Source organism: Hyperoodon ampullatus, assembly GCF_949752795.1.
Source record: "Hyperoodon ampullatus genome assembly, chromosome: 11".
NCBI classification, from domain to species: Eukaryota; Metazoa; Chordata; class Mammalia; order Artiodactyla; family Ziphiidae; genus Hyperoodon; species Hyperoodon ampullatus.
The window spans coordinates 23992480-24009343 of record NC_136924.1 but is presented as its reverse complement, the minus strand read 5'-3'; the positions used below and the strand labels follow the sequence as shown (position 1 = coordinate 24009343).

Here is a 16864-nt window from a genome sequence, read left to right as displayed (position 1 = left end):
CTCAAGTGCACACAGTACATTCTCCAGGATAGATCACATCTTGTGTCACAAATCAAGCCTCAGTAAATTTAAGAAAATTGAAATCATATCAAGCATCTTTTCTGACCACAACGCTATGAGATTAGAAATGAATTACAGGGAAAAAACCGTAAAAGACACAAACACATGGAGGGTAAACAATACATTACTAAATGACCAAGAGATTACTGAAGAAATCAAAGAGGAAATGAAAAAATACCTAGGGACAAATGACAATGAAAACACGATGATCCAAAACCTGTGGGATGCAGCAAAAGCAGTTCTAGGAGAGAAGTTTGTAGCTATAGAAGCCTACCTCAAGAAACAGGAAAAATCTCAAATAAACAATCTAAACTTACACCTACAGGAACTAGAGAAAGAAGAAAAAACAAAACCCAAAGTTAGCAGAAGGAAGGAAATCATAAAGATCAGAGCAGAAATAAATGAAATAGAAACAAAGAAAACAATAGCAAAGATCAATAAAACTAAAAGCTAGTTCTTTGAGAAGATAAACAAAATTGATAAACCATTAGCCCGACTCATCAAGAAAAAGAGGGAGAGGACTCAAATCAATAAAATTAGAAATGAAAAAGGAGAAGTTACAACAGACACCGCAGAAATACAAAGCATCCTAAGAGACTACTATAAGCAACCCTATGCCAATAAAATGGACAACCTGGCAGAAATGGACAAATTCTTAGAAAGGTATAACCTTCCAAGACTGAACCAGGAAGAAATAGAAAATATGAGCACACTAATCACAAGCAATGAAACTGAAACTGTGATTAAAAATCTTCCAACAAACAGATGTCCAGGACCAGATGGCTTCACAGGTGAATTCTATCAAACATTTAGAGAAGAGCTAAGACCCACTCTTCTCAAACTCTTCCAAAACATTGCAGAGGAAGGAACACTCCCAAACTCATTCTGAGGCCACCATCACCCCGATACCTAAACCAGACAAAGATACTACAAAAAGGAAAATTACAGACCAATATCACTGATGAATATAGATGCAAAAATCCTCAACAAAATACTAGCAAACAGAATCCAACACCACATTAAAAGGATCATACAGCATGATCAAGTGTGATTTATCCAGGGATGCAAGGATTCTTCAATATATACAAATCAATCAATGTGATACACCATATTAACAAATTGAAGAAGAAAAAACATATGATCATCTCAATAGATGCAGAAAAAGCTTCTGACAAAATTCAACACCCATTTATGGTAAAAACTCTCCAGAAAGTGGGCATAGAGGGACTCTACCTCAACCTAACAAATGCCATATACAACAAGCCCACAGCAAACATCATTCTCAATGGTGAAAAACTGAAAGCATTTCCTCTAAGATCAGGAACAAGACAAGGATGTCCACTCTCACCACTATTATTCAACATAGTTTTGGAAGTCCTAGCCATGGCAATCAGAGAAGACAAAGAAATAAAAGGAATACAAATTGGAAAAGAAGAAGTAAAACTGTCACTGTTTGCATATGACATGATACCATACATAGAGAATCCTAAAGATGCCACCAGGAAACTACTAGAGCTAATCAATTAATTTGGTAAAGTTGCAGGATACAAAATTAATGCACAGAAACCTCTTGCATTCCTATACACTAATGATGAAAAATCTGAAAGAGAAATTAAGGAAACCCTCCCATTTACCATTGCAACAAAAAATAAAATACCTAGGAAAAAACCTACCTAGGGAGACAAAAGATCTGTATGCAGAAAACTATAAGATACTGATGAAAGAAATTAAAGATGATACCAAGAGATGGAGAGATATACCATGTTCTTGGATTGGAAGAATCAATATTGTGAAAAAGACTGTACTACCCAAAGCAATCTACAGATTCAATGGAATCCCTATCAAATTACCAATGGCATTTTTTATGCAACTAAAACAAAAAATCTTAAAATTTGTATGGAGACACAAAAGATCCCAAATAGCCAAAGCAGTCTTGAAGGAAAAAAACGGAGCTGGAGGAATCAGACTCCCTGACTTCAGACTTTACTACAAAGCTACAGTAATCAAGACAATATGGTACTGGCACAAAACCAGAAACACAGATCGATGGAACAAGATAGAAAGCCCAGAGATAAACCCACGCACCTATGGTCAACTAATATATGACAAAGGAGGCAAGGATATACAATAGAGAAAAGACAATCTCTTCAATAAGTGGTGCTGGGAAAACTGGACAGCTACATGTAGAAGAATGAATGAAAAGAATGAAATTAGAACACTCCCTAACACCATACACAATAATAAACTCAATATGGATTAGAGACCTAAATGTAAGACTGGACATTGTAAAACTCTTAGAGGAAAACATAGGAAGAACACTCTATGACATAAATCACAGCAAGATCTTTTTTGATCCACCTCCTAGAGTAATGGAAATAAAAAGAAAAATAAACAAATGGGACCTAATGAAACTTCAAAGCTTTTGCACAGCAAAGGAAACCATAAACAAGATGAAAAGACAACCCTCAGGGCTTCCCTGGTGGCGCAGTGGTTGAGAGTCAGCCTGCCGATGCAGGGGACACAGGTTCGTGCCCTGGTCCGGGAAGATCCCACATACCGCGGAGCGGCTAGGCCCGTGAGCCATGGCCGCTGAGCCTGCGCGTCTGGAGCCTGTGCTCCGCAACGGGAGAGGCCACAACAGTGAGAGGCCCGCGTACCGCATAAAAAAAAAAAAAAAAGAAAAGAAAAGACAACCCTCAGAATGGGAGAAAATATTTGCAAACGAGGCAACTGACAAAGGATTAATCTCCAAAATATATAAACAGTTCATGCAGCTCAATATTAAAAAAACAAACAACCCAGTTCAAAAATGGGTAGAAGACCTAAATAGACATTTCTCCAAAGAAGACATGCAGATGGCCAAGAAACACATGAAAAGCTGCTCAACATCACTAATTATTAGAGAAATGCAAATCAAACTGCAATGAGGTATCACTTCACACCAGTAATAATGGGCATCATCAGAAAATCTACAAACAATAAATGCTGTTGAGGGTGTGGAGAAAAGGGTACCCTCTTGCACTGTTGGTGGGAATGTAAATTGATACAGCCACTATGGAGAACAGTATGGAGGTTCCTTAAAAAGCTAAAAATAGAACTACCATACCACCCAGCAATCCCACTACTGGCCATATACCCAGCGAAAACCATAATTCAAAAAGACACATACACCCCAATGTTCAATGCAGCACTATTTACAATAGCCAGGTCATGGAAGCAACCTAAATGCCCACTGACAGACAAATGGATAAAGGAGATGTGGTACATATATACAATGGAATATTACTCAGCCATAAAAAGGAATGAAATTGGGTCATTTGTAGAGATGTGGAGAGATCTAGAGACTGTCATACAGAGTGAAGTAAGTCAGAAAGAGAAGAACAAATATCGTATATTAACGCATATATGTGGAACCTAGAAAAATGGTACAGATGAACCGGTTTGCAGGGCAGAAGTTGAGACAGAGATGTAGAGAACAAACGTATGGACACCAAGGGGGGAAAGCCGTGGGGATGCTGGGGGTGTGATGAATTGGGCGATTGGGAATGACATGTATAAACGATGTGTGTAAAATTGATGACTAATTAAAAAAAACAAAATTTAAACATAACTTACAATTATTTAAAATATTCTTCTGGAATTAAATTTTCAGATAGCTGATTTTTTTTAAATATTAAATTTTTGAATGTGTAAAATATTTTTAACTTTATGGAATACCCATTCCATTATTTTATTTAATCTCCCCATTATCCCTCTGAGGGCAAACAGTTCAGTTTGCAGAAGAAAATTGAAAATAGAGGTTTTTAGTGGCAAGGATTACCCAATTAAAGGGAAACATTTTCTTCCAACTATTCTGAATAGAATCTTGCTAAAGTGCCTTAACTATGTGCACTTTCTTTGCCTATTAGAGCAGTACTGTTAGTCAGCAGCACACGGTAAATGGCAAAAAGTAGATGCTTAAATATTTGATGAGTGAATCAGAGACAACACAGGCTTAATGTAGAAAATAAAGATGTTTTTAAAAACAAACAAAAATCTGAGGTTATTTCCTTTGAATATTTTTCTCTGCACATGGATTTTCACTTTTTATGTTTTAGCCCAAACATTATCTCATGAACATTTTCTTATGCTATTACATATTCTTTAAAAATATGATTTAATGCCTTATCATATTTCTTTCTAAATTTAATTTTATTTACTTTTGTATAGAGCAGGTTCTTATTGCCCTACCATATTTCAACCAGAGGGATCTATTAATGTGTATTTATCCATATTCCAAATATTGAAAGTTTAGATCAGGAGGAAAAATACTCATGTATTTATAAACATGGACTTTGGAGTCTGAGACAGGCTTAATCACAACTTAGTAGACAAATTACTTTATCTCTTTGGGACTCAATCTCTTCAACTCTAAATAGGTAATAAGTTCACCAACTTAATACAGCTGCAAGAAGTAAATCTAATCCTACATGTAAAGTGTTTAGCATAGTCCCTGTAGTCGAAATACAGGCATCTTAATCGATATCTCTGATTATCCCATTATTTATTCATACTCTAGGACACATAATATGAAATATTTAGCCTCTTGGTATATTGCAAAATTGTTTACCAGAAAAGTTATTTCAAATTGTACTCTGACCAGCAGCAAATAAGAGTGTCCATATCACAAATCTGCAACACCTTTTGAAAAAATTCTATTAATTTGGATTGTAAGAGTAGTATTTTAATTAGCATTTTCTCTACTAGAATGTGCCATAAGAGGAATTCTTTTGTTTTGCATCGTAAGCTCCTAAATAAATGCTCAATAAATATCTGAATAAATATCTGAATCTGTGATTACTACAGATGTTTAACACTTTTTATGTCTGAGAATTATCCATTTTATAACCTTTGACAGCATGTAATTCTCCAATGATTATCTATTTGTGACACTGACCATCTGTATTCTGAAAATTATCTAACCATTTTATACTGGGGTAGTGTTTTTCTTATGGATTGATAAGAGCTCTTAATATATTAAAGAAAACAACCCTGTGTCATATTTCTTTCAGGTTTATTTCTCAGGATTGTTTACTTTAGTTTTGCTTACAAAGGCTTTTGATGTACATAAGGTTTAAAATTTTTACATAGTTAAAAAACAAAAGCTGGCAAAATCTATCCTGTCCTTAAGTCAGTTGTTTTCAGACTAAACAGAGACAAAAGGGGGGCTAAGGTGCTGGTAATATTCTGCTTGAACTGTGTTCTGGTTACATGAGTGTATTCACTTTTTGAAAATTCACTGAGTTGTACACTCACGGTCTTAAACTTCTTTTAATATATGTTTACTTCAATAAAAAGTTTATTTTAAAAAGAAGTGGGCTTCCCTGGTGGCACAGTGGTTGAGAGTCCTCCTGCTGATGCAGGGGACACGGGTCCGTGCCCCGGTCCGGAAGATCCCACATGCCGTGGAGCGGCTGGGCCCATGAGCCATGGCCGCTGAGCCTGCGCATCTGGAGCCTGTGCTCCGCAACGGGAGAGGCCACAACAGTGAGAGGCCCGCGTACCGAGAAAAAAAAGAAGTTGTAAGAAAATACACCCTTTGTTACTTTTTCCACTGTTTTTTTAAAAATAAATTTATTTATTTATTTATTTGTGGCTGCGTTGGGTCTTTGTTGCTGAGCGTGGGCTTTCTGTAGTTGCGGCAAGCGGGGGCTACTCTTCATTGCAGTGCGTGGGCTTCTCATTGCAGTGGTTTCTCTTGTTGCACAGCATGGGCTCTAGGAATGCGGGGTTCAATAGTTGTGGCACGTGAGCTCAGTAGTTGTGGCTTGCGGGCTCTAGAGCGCAGGCTCAGTAGTTGTGGTGCACGGGCTTAGTTGCTCTGCGGCATGTGGGATCTTCCCAGACCAGGGCTCGAACCTGTGTCCCCTGCCTTGGCAGGCAGATTCTTAACCACTGCACCACCAGGGAAGCCCTCTTCCCCTGTTTTTATGCTTAGCAACTCAGTTAAATATTTCTTGTGGTTTTATTTTTATATTTAAGCCTTACAACCATCTGAATTTCAGTGCATGAGGCAGAGTAAAATCTTAATTTTTCTCCAAACAGGCAACTTTACCTGTATCCTTTCTTGAACAGTTACTCCCCTCCTCATTGGTTTCTGATGCTTTGTTTAATATGTAATTACTTTTTTTTTTACATATAATGTTTGATTTAGGATTAACAATTCAGTGTCACTGATCTGTCAGTTAATTCTTCTTTTTTTTAAAAAAAATATTTATTTATTTATTTAATTTGGTTGCGCTAGGTCTTAGTTGCAGCACGTGGGATCCTAAATTGCGGCATGCAAACTCTTAGTTGTGGCATGCATGTGGGACCTCATTCCCTGACCAGGGATCGAACCCAGGCCCCCTTCATTGGGAGCACAGAGTCTTAACCACTGCACCACTGGGAAGTCCCTGTCAGTTAATTATTATACAAGTGTCACCTTAATTTAATTATTAGTTTAAAATTTTTTATCATCTACTAGAGAAGTCTCTTTTCATTACCATTCTTTTTCATCAGTATTTCTAGTTGTTCCTGCAAGCTTCTTCTCCTCAAGTTGGACTTTAACAGCCTTGCTTTTAAAAATATATGAATTTTTTTTCATTCAGTGTTTCATTCAGAAGGACTAAGTATATAGGCTTTGGACTCAAACTGCCTGGGTTTTGGTTAATGTCCTCATCTGTATCAGCCTTCCCTTACCTTTCTAATTTGCTGTTTCTGGGAAAGGGAATTAAACATCTAAACTTTTTGAAGCTGAGCCTAATTCTGTTTGGTTTCATAATGACTAACATTCACACAATCATAATATTGTAAATACTATTTATAAGTTTTCTATTTTTAAAATTAATCTATAATCAAGGCAAGAAGACTTAACTATAGTAAAGAGCATTATGTAAATATTATAAATTTCAGTAATTAAGAAGAAATGGTATAGCAATGAAAAAAGTCAATCTCTAAAGGTTACGTACTATATGATTCTGTTTCTCTAACATTCTTGAAATAATAGAACTATAGAAATGGAAAGCAGATTAGCGATTGCCAAGGTACTGGGACAAGGTGGGGGAGCACATAGAAATTCCTTTGTAATGGTGGAACAGTTCTGTATCTTGACTGTGGCGGTGTTTATGAGTCTATACATGGGATAAAAATCACACAGAACTACAGGCAGACAAGTGCACATAAAAAATAGTGAAAACTGAATATAATCTGTAGTCTGGTTAACAGTATTGCACCAACGTCAATTTTATCATTTTTATGTTCTACTAGTTATATAAAATGTCACTAAGGGTACACAGGGCTCTGTGTACTATTCTTGCAACTTCTTGTGTCTGTATTTCAAAATAAAAAGTTTTTTTTTTTCATGTGCTAGAGATGGGTGAGACAGCTCTAAGGGGATTGGGCTTCTTTTGGGGGTAATGAAATGTTCTAAAATTGACTGTGGTGATGGATGCATATGCTAAAAACCATTGAACTGTACACTTTAAATGGGTGAATTGTATGGTATGAGAATTATATCTCAATAAAGCTGTTTAAAAAAGTAATGATACATCTGAGAGAAAGAAAAGGAGGGAAGAAAGTTAGAAGGAAATGTAGATGCACTTATTTTCATATATAACACAGAGGGAAGCCAAGAGATACTGACAGTATCATACCGGTCAAAGTTAATGTAGCAAAAACTGAGATTTAAGAATTCTACTTACGTTTTTAAACACAATAAAACTAAAAATAATATCATTAACAAAATTTAGGAGGCAGGAGAAGAGTTGGCACGTGATTAAGTACACTAATTCTTCATCTTTTAATAGTGGACAGTCAACTAATATTGGCTAATCCAGAAACATATCAATATATTATTAAGGCTTATAGAGATTAAAAAAGAATAAAAGATAATAAAGTTGAAATATTATGCTGTGTATGGAGTAAAACTGACAAGAGAAATGGAAAGGGAAGGCAGAGATTTATTTTCTTTTTGGATCCTTATTTCCTTATACGCATTTTTAAATTTGTTCTACGAGGTACATATACATTTGTAATTTAAAAATATTATTAATGTATTAAGCTCTCTAGAATTTGGAAATGTCTTTTTGGTGGACACTACCATTTCATATGTTAGAAAGCTTTTCAACTTGAACATCATTAGTATTTATATATGTGATATAGTCTTCTAAGCAATAATATAGAATTGCCACCTGAACTTAGAACTAAAGGTAAGGAATAATTTTAAATTACTTTAAAAAGTTCACCCCCAGCATCCCATCCTCCCAAAGAATCAAAGCTAAATATTACCTGTAAGATATAATCTCTTTTAGATGATTGGTTAGGAGTTTTCCTCCCACATTTATCCTAAAAAGGGAGAATTCAAATTTGGTTCAGTTTATTACACATTTCATTCAGTTTTATTCTAAGAAATAAGATGAAAATTGAATGCAACTCACCGAATAATTGCTTCTTTTTTCTTTTTACTTCTACAATAAGGAACTATATGTGTAAAGGAATATCCACTATCTACAATGATACAACATAATTCGGAAGGATTATCTCGGAAATACCTATGTGCACTGAGAGCCCCAGCTATTTAAAAAAAAAGATAAAGAAAAAATAAACACACTGAATAAGAGTATAATTAATTTAAAGCAATAAATAAAGGTAGCAAACTAAAACAAGCAGAAAGACAAAAACTTTATTTATAGGAAAAATGTTAATTTAAAATAACATTCCTAATTCTGTCACAAGCTCTTTATAATGCGTAAACTTTAAAACATGATATTTTTGTGGAAAATGATAAAAAATCTGTGATCAACTTTTAAAGGTAAATATTCACTTCACAGTTTATAATAATTATTTTAATAGCAGATAATTTTACTGAGCACTTATTACATGCTGGGCACTATTCTAAACTCCATGAGTGTGTGTGGGGTTTTTTTGTTTTTTGGTTTTTTTTTGCTGTACGCAGGCCTCTCACTGTTGTGGCCTCTCCCATTGCGGAGCATAGGCTCGGATGCGCAGGCTCGGTGGCCATGGCTCACGGGCCCAGCCGCTCCGCGGCATGTGGGATCTTCCCAGACCGGGGCACAAACCCGTGTCCCCTGCATCGGCAGGCGGACTCTCAACCACTGCGCCACCAGGGAAGCCCGAGTGTGTGTGTTTTAATCCTCACAACAATCCCATTTCACAGATGAAGAAAGTGAAGCACAGAGAAGTTAAATAATGTGCCCAAGGTCACATGATTAGAAAGTAACAGAGCTAGGATTCAAACATAGACAGTGTGACTCCAGAGCAGGGTTTCTCAACTTTGGAACTCCTAACATTTTGGGCCAGATAACTCCTTGTTGTTGGGGGTTTCACTGTGCATTGTAAGATGTTTAGCAGCATCTGTGTCCTCTACACATTAGATGCCAGTAGCACCCTCCCAGTTGTGACAATGAAAAATGTCTCCAGACTTTGTCAAATGTCCCCAGGAGCAAAAATCACCCTTGGTTGAGAACACTGTTTTAGAAATTATGCTCCTAACCATTACAGTATACTGTTGCTTATACAGACTTAAATTCTACAAGCTAAATATGTGAATACTTTCTTTGTACAGTCATGTAATGTGATTCTAGCCTTTAATAAACCTACTTCTAGATATTTACAGATTATTTTCCCTCATATTGGCAGCCTGAGCATTAACATTATTTCAAACAATAATAATAACAATAGCAGACACATCAGTGACAGAAAAGACAACTAACTCAGAAACAATAATCTTTCAGAGATTAGAAATATGTGGCTAGTAACTTCATTAGGGAGAAACATCATAATCAGTAAAAAGATAAAGTGAGAGAAGTCTGACTAGATAATCTCTAAGGGTCTATCTAGTTTCTAAATTCCAGGTTTTATTTCCTTCAAATCAAAAAGAATGTCACCCAATATTCTTGGACCTTAAGTGTTTGTTTACTCTATTCATATTCATATTCACATAACTCAATTTCACATAACTCAATTTCAATAAAAACTTTAACTCACCATTTACTCTTAATACTGCTTGAAACTGGTATTCTTCAAATAAGATTTCATTCATTGATTCTTGAATTGAAGTGAAGTTAAAATATGGTTCTGTGATAATAATATTAGTGTCTAAAAAATCAACCTATGTGAGGAAAAAAATTCCCAAAGTTTTGTAACTTTGTAGTCATAATTATAAGTGCTTGTTTTACATATATAAACACATTTATTTAATCCTCACAATAACCCTAGGAGACACGTCTTACTATTATTCCCTTTTAAAAGGTGAGCAAACTGAGGCACAAAAGAGTTGAATGAGTTACGAAGGTCCATATAACTAGTTGGTGACATACCTAGGATTTGAACTTGGGAAGTCTGGTTACAGAATACATGCACTTTAACTATTATATAATTTTAACTCTCTTAATGGTAGCATTGATAAAATGGTACTGTCAAATTGTTTAAAATAATTATGCAAAAGTAATAAATGATACAACTACAGGCACTGGGACTGTTATTTTGTTTTTAAAAGTTAAAAGGTGAGAAGCTTTAGAATATTTAACATTTACATAATTCTCTCCCACACACTCTTAAGAAGCATTAAAATTTGAACATTTTCTCAGTATACCTAAAGTCACACTAAAGATATTAAAAGCACAAAATTTTAACATTGTATCATTCACACATTCAGATATATCAGAAAAAATATTTTATTGTGAAAAAATTAGACAGTGAATTGGTCTAAGAATAGCAGAAAATCTGAAGTAAAAATTTTAATCTTAAGTTTCATACAGACTATCTCTTCTCAACTTCAAATTCCACTTCACAATGGAAATTCCATTCACTTGCACTTATTTGAAAATCAAAGTTAAGCACAGTAGATTAAGTGACTTAAATATATATAAGAAACACATTCAAAAATTTATAAATCTTAAGATATAAGTACAGATTTAAATTTTTCATTTGAATAAGACATGGAAATGGAAATTTGAATACATACTCCAATTTGTTACCTGATACATTTCTTTTCCAAAAAGGTAATCCCAGACTTGTCTTTGAACATCCCAATTCACCAAGTAGCCCTAAAAAATTTGTTTTATGAATTTAATTATCAAAAATATTTGAACAATTTTTTAAAAATCAGATTAATATATTCTGAATCACTGATTCTTATCTCTTTATGGTCACATTCACCAGTCTAATGCTGTTTGAATTTCAAACCTATTATATTGGTATGTTTTTCTCCTTTTAGAAATTCAAAATATTACAAATTAACAATAACCAAAATATCAAGGGTTCAAAAGACACACCAATATGTAGAGATGCCTCTCTATACTCTTTTTCTTTAGTGTGTTCGTTTCATTTAGCTTTAACATAAACAAGTAAAATTCAGTACCCACAATCAGTAACTAAATCATGGTCATTTATTTTTATTTATTGAAGTATAGTTGAATTTTTTTCATTGAAGTAAAATTAATCATGGTCATTATTTATTTATTTATTTATTTTTAAATTTTTTGCGGTACGCGGGCCTCTCACTGTTGTGGCCTCTCCCGTTGCAGAGCACAGGCTCCGGACTTGCAGGCTCAGCGGCCACGGCTCACAGGCCCGGCCGCTCCGCGGCATGTGGGATCTTCCCGGACCGGGGCACGAACCCATGTCCCCTGCATCGGCAAGCGTACTCTCAACCACTGCACCACCAGGGAAGCCCCATGGTCATTTTTTTTAACACGACAATTTAAATTTAACTTTTGGCTTTAATAAGATCTTAATTAAAATTTAAATAACTTTTTCTCAGAGATTCAAAAATATTTTCATACATACAAAATCTTAAATATACATTCCAAATTATCCTTCAATTTAGGTCTTTAATGCTAGAAATGACATACAGTTGAATTACCTTTTGAAAAGGAAGAATATAAAAGAGTCCAGAAGGATCCTTTATTTCATCTATCTGGTTAGCAGTAAAAGTTTTAAGACGTGCCGTTTTTGACCTGAACTGACAGTTAGGAATAACTCTATAAACAAAGAAATAAATAATGTAATTATTCCCTAAATACTTAGTTCCTAAAAATACAAAAAATACCTAACCACCACCCTTGATGTCAAAAAATATCCAAAACCAGTGTTTCTCATTCTGTCTTCAAAAAATTTTTACATGCCTTTTCTTTTTTTTTTTTTTAAAGGTTCTAGTATATACCAGTTCTGTACTGGACCCATTATCTTTCTCAAATAATCTTCAGGACACCCTTACGGGTGGGTATTGGTTCTGCCACTGCACAGAGGTGAAGAGGGGCTGAGGTAAAGTTCCTGGAAAATTCTTAATAGCATTCTGGTAAGAAAAAAAAAATTTGCAAGTTCAAAATTCTGACCATAAAATTAAGTTTCCATGGAGTCAAAGATTTTCAATCAGCAAGATGCTATAAGGTACAGATGTAGGAAGCAGTTTTAAATATGGTTGCTGCACACCATGAGTTTACAATCTGGTTAGGAAGACAAACTAGAACCATTATCCATCATACATGTGTACACATGTATGTGTGTGTATGCGCGTGTGTGTGCATATATATGCACACACGTACAGAGAAAGGGATAGAGAGAAAGTGAAGGGGAGCATAATTTGTCACCCCAAAATATTCCACTTTGGTATAAGGATTATTTTCCGCTAAAGACGATTAAAATCCTTGCATTAATTGGGATAATACTGTAAAAATGTTTTATACCTTATTATTTCACTTACTGTGCTGTCGTTTTCTCTATGTTTAAATAGTCTTCAAGGACATAATTTTAAACAATATATTTTTTAATTAATTAATTTATTTATTTATTTATTTATTTATTTTTGGTTGCATTAAGTCTTCATTGCTGCACACAGGCTTTCTCTAGTTGTGGCGATTGGGGGCTACTCTCTTCGTTGTGGAGCACAGGCTCTAGGCGTGCGGGTTTCAGTAGTTGTGGCACGCAGGCTCAGTAGTTGTAGTTCACTGGCTTAGTTGCTCCGCAGCATGTGGGATCTTCCCAGACCAGGTCTCAAAACTGTGTCCCCTGCATTGGCAGGCGGATTCTTAACCACTGCGCCACCGTGAAGCCCAAGGACATAATTTTAAAACCTGCCTTGTAGTCAATCTTGGCTGTATTACAATTTTAGTCAATTTACTGTTCTTGATTATTTAGCTTGCTTCTCCCCCCACCTTTGTGTCACCATACACAATGTCTATACATGATATAGAGTATTCCGCACCTACTCTTATCAAGACTTCTAAATTATTCCTTAAGTAACTGATAACAGAACTGCTGTCAAAGGATGAGAACAATGATACATATTGCCAAAATAAGACTGTAACAATATACATTCCTACGCAGTTTGTCCTCTAAAAAAAAGAAAAAGGAAAGGAGGGAGGAAGGGAAAAAGTCCCCTGTGAATACTCTAGAGCAAAAACGTGTCTTTTAATTTGCTTAGTCTCTACTCAAACATAGTTTATGAAAGCCAGTGTAGTATTTGTTTGAGTCTGATCAACCAAGTCAGCCAATGAGCACTTAGAAGGGCTAAAGTACAAAGCCTTCAAAGTCTACAGCCACTGAAACAGTGGTTTTTACACTTTTGGGGGCCATGGAACCCTTTAAGGATCTGATGAAAGCTATGATCGCGTTCCCCCCAAAATGCATATATACACAAACGTTGCCCACGATTCCTGAGGGTTCATGAACTTTGTGTACGGACTCTTCTTTCGGGAACCGCTTCCTTAGAAGCCTATTTTCCTGAACTATTTCCTGTTACGAAACGAAACACGTCCCACTTCCGGGGCCACGTAGCCCAAAGTTAGTAACAAAGTCCCACTTCAAAGCATTCAAACTACCCAATTCCAACCAGAGCATCCCTCTGCCTCAGGGCCGCGCGGGGGCGTTTGCAGTTTACAGACGTCCCAAGATGAAGCTTAACATACGTAACTACTAGGCATATATGCTTTGTCCCTCGGAGGAAGCGAACACTTACGAGACATTTTCATGGCTGTAACCGATTTTGGCGTTGTAGGCTCCGTTATCCAGCACTAAGGTCGTCATTTTAGCACTAACCGCAGTTGCTTCCTTTTCCCGACCCCTCTGCTCACGCTTTTTCCGGCACTCTATCGTTGCACCCACGGAGCGTAAGGGCGCTTCCGGTCTCCCTTAGCAACTGAGGACGCCGGAAGCCAGAGATTGCACTGCAGCCCAGCCTGCCAGCAAGAGTCGTAACGTGCTTTCTATCTCAACCCGTTTACGTCTTGGCCAGATCCAATAAGAGAGAAAACGCTGTTTTTTTTTCGCCCAATGTGTGATTGTTCTTTACTTTTGCAGATTGAGTCGTTCTTGGGAGTTTCTTCTAACCCCTATAACGAACCATCTTTGTGGGGGGTTGGGGGGGAAGGTTGTGGGTGAGTGTGTGTTCGAATAGTATTGTTCAGACAGTGACATCTTTTGAAGAATAAATTGCAAAGCCATACGCAGCACGGAATTGGATATGAAGACTCTTCAGCTTCATTGCCCGCCACTGCCCTTCTGACTGTTGGATCCAACCACCCTGTTACAAACACGGAACACGTCAACACGTCAACCGCCTCGCTTTTTTAACTCACAGTCTTCCCTGTCTGCTTGTTCTTCTGGACGGAGTTTTGTGTCTTATTTATCTCAAAAAGCTTCTAGACTTCTGACACACTCCTCCTTTCCCCTTCCTGAAATTAGGTGTTCCTCCTATGTGTTCCCCTAATGTCTTGGGCTCACTTGTCTATATCGTAATGGTTAAGAGAACGAATTTTAGGTTGGAATCCGGACTCTGCCACAAAATGGCTGTGTAACCTTGGGCGATAAAATAAGGGTTAATACTTATACAGGGCTTAATGCGTGTGGTTAAATTGTTCTAAGAGCTTTATGTATATTTACTAATTTAATCTTTACAATTTATGAAGTAGGTCCTATTATTGAAGTCAAAGATAGTAGTTAAGAGTGCAGTCTCTGCATTCAAACTCCTGGGTCAAATCCTGGCTCTGCCACTACATGTTTTGGACAGATTAGTTAACCTCTCTACACCTTAGCTTCCTCATCTGTAAAATGGAATAAAATAATAATCCCCCCTTGCAGAATTGTTTTATGAAGAGTAAATGATAAAAGTCAAGTACCTGTTAGTAATTATCATCATCATCATCCTTTTATCATGTGATCATTCTGTTACCTTTGCCATGGCAAACTCCTTTAAGTCAGGCACTCTATTGGTGTCTATATTCCTTTGTATCAAAAAGTCATTGAAAGTCCAAAGTTAGTTATGTCCAATTTTAGTCATTCTATTTTCTCTAACAATATTAAATTGATAGGATCCCCCATGTAAAAAATATTTTATCAGTCTTACATTACAGAGTAACCATCATTTCTATTCACCTCTCATCTTTTAAAATAGGCTCTTTCAAAAAGCTTCCCTTTTCGCTTTCCTTCATATTTACCTGATCCTGGATCAAGATCATTTTTGTTCTTGGCTTCAGCTATCACTGAATACCAATAAATCCTAAAGAAGAATTTCTACCTCCAACTGCAACCTGAATGTTTCTATCCAGGGGTCCTGAGATAACCTTAAAGGTAACAAATCCAAGACAATTTTATCTCCAAAACTGCTTGTTTCACCTATATTACTTGTCTCAATTAGTGGTGTGCCCCAATATCTACCCAGTGCCCCAAACTAAAAACCTCAGTAAACTTCAACTCCAATCCTTGTATTAATCTCTGGAATTTGTCCTTGACCCTTTTTTGTTTGTTTACCTTTACTGATATTACCTTATCTCTCACCAAAAATAGTAATGCTGCCGCCTTCTCAAGGCTCCTGTCTCCATTCTCTTCTCATGCTCTGTCCTCTGTACTGCCAGTGTGGTTATCAGAATATTTTTCTAAATCAGAAATCTGATCATCTTCCCAAATTCAGTCACCATAGAAGTCTCCCAAGACTTGACACTGCCTATGAAATAATGGCCATACATTTGCAATCTCATCCCCCTTCAACCCATCCTACACTGTGCTGGTAAATGTTTAACAACCGGATCTCCAAGAAAAATGTCCTTATTTGTAGTGTTTACCATTTTCTGTGGTGAAAATACTGTCACAATGGCTGATTCCAAGCTTTCCTGAACTCACCAAACCCCAGAACACAGAGTTGGGAAGAAATGTGCACAACTTGTTCTCATGAGCCAGTATAAGCCAGTTTCAGCACAAACTGTTCAGTAAAAGCCCTGACTCTATTCACCTTCACACCATGCACTTTCCCCTCCCAGGTTTTAGTACAAAGAATCTCAAGCATGTAACTATTACTTTTCAAATACATGTATATTTTGAGAATGTTTAATTTTAAAAGTTAAAAATATCACTCTGATATAAATACATAATGAACATGTGCAACAGATTTAAGTCACATTAATGAGTGAACTAACTTTATACCCTATCTTGTTGGTTCTTGCCAATATGAGTTAACAAATCTTTGATGCACATTCATTATATATTTGTATGACAGTCACGTTTTTAACTTATTGAAAATCATACTTTGAGAATTAAATAGCAAATAACAAAAGTGTAAATTTAAACCACAGTTGTGTCTGGCATTCTCTAAGTACTTAAACTTCATTAGCTTAATCCTCACAACAACCACATAGCTAAAAATCCACAGAGCAAAGTTTCAAATCCAAGTCTGACTTCAGGGCCAGTCCTTTTAACTTTAAACTGACATTCTCACCTTTGAAATAGTATCTCCACTGTAAATCCATCTCTGGCTAAACAAGATAGAATG

At 36.2% G+C, this 16864-nt stretch overlaps 1 protein-coding gene across 1 annotated transcript in view; it reads right to left on the bottom strand.

Moving 5' to 3' along the window:
* ACTR6 (actin related protein 6) overlaps positions 1 to 14127 on the bottom strand; it is a gene marked incomplete at both ends in the record, with an annotated part of 32127 nt that extends 18000 nt beyond the window's left edge. Inside the window, 6 exons of the mRNA XM_079714383.1 lie at positions 8368 to 8424; positions 8517 to 8652; positions 10087 to 10210; positions 11079 to 11147; positions 11966 to 12083; positions 14060 to 14127. Coding sequence (XP_079570509.1) covers positions 8368 to 8424; positions 8517 to 8652; positions 10087 to 10210; positions 11079 to 11147; positions 11966 to 12083; positions 14060 to 14127 — 572 coding nt within the window. The remainder of the gene's footprint in view (positions 1 to 8367; positions 8425 to 8516; positions 8653 to 10086; positions 10211 to 11078; positions 11148 to 11965; positions 12084 to 14059) is intronic.
* Between the last annotated feature and the right edge of the window lie 2737 nt (positions 14128 to 16864).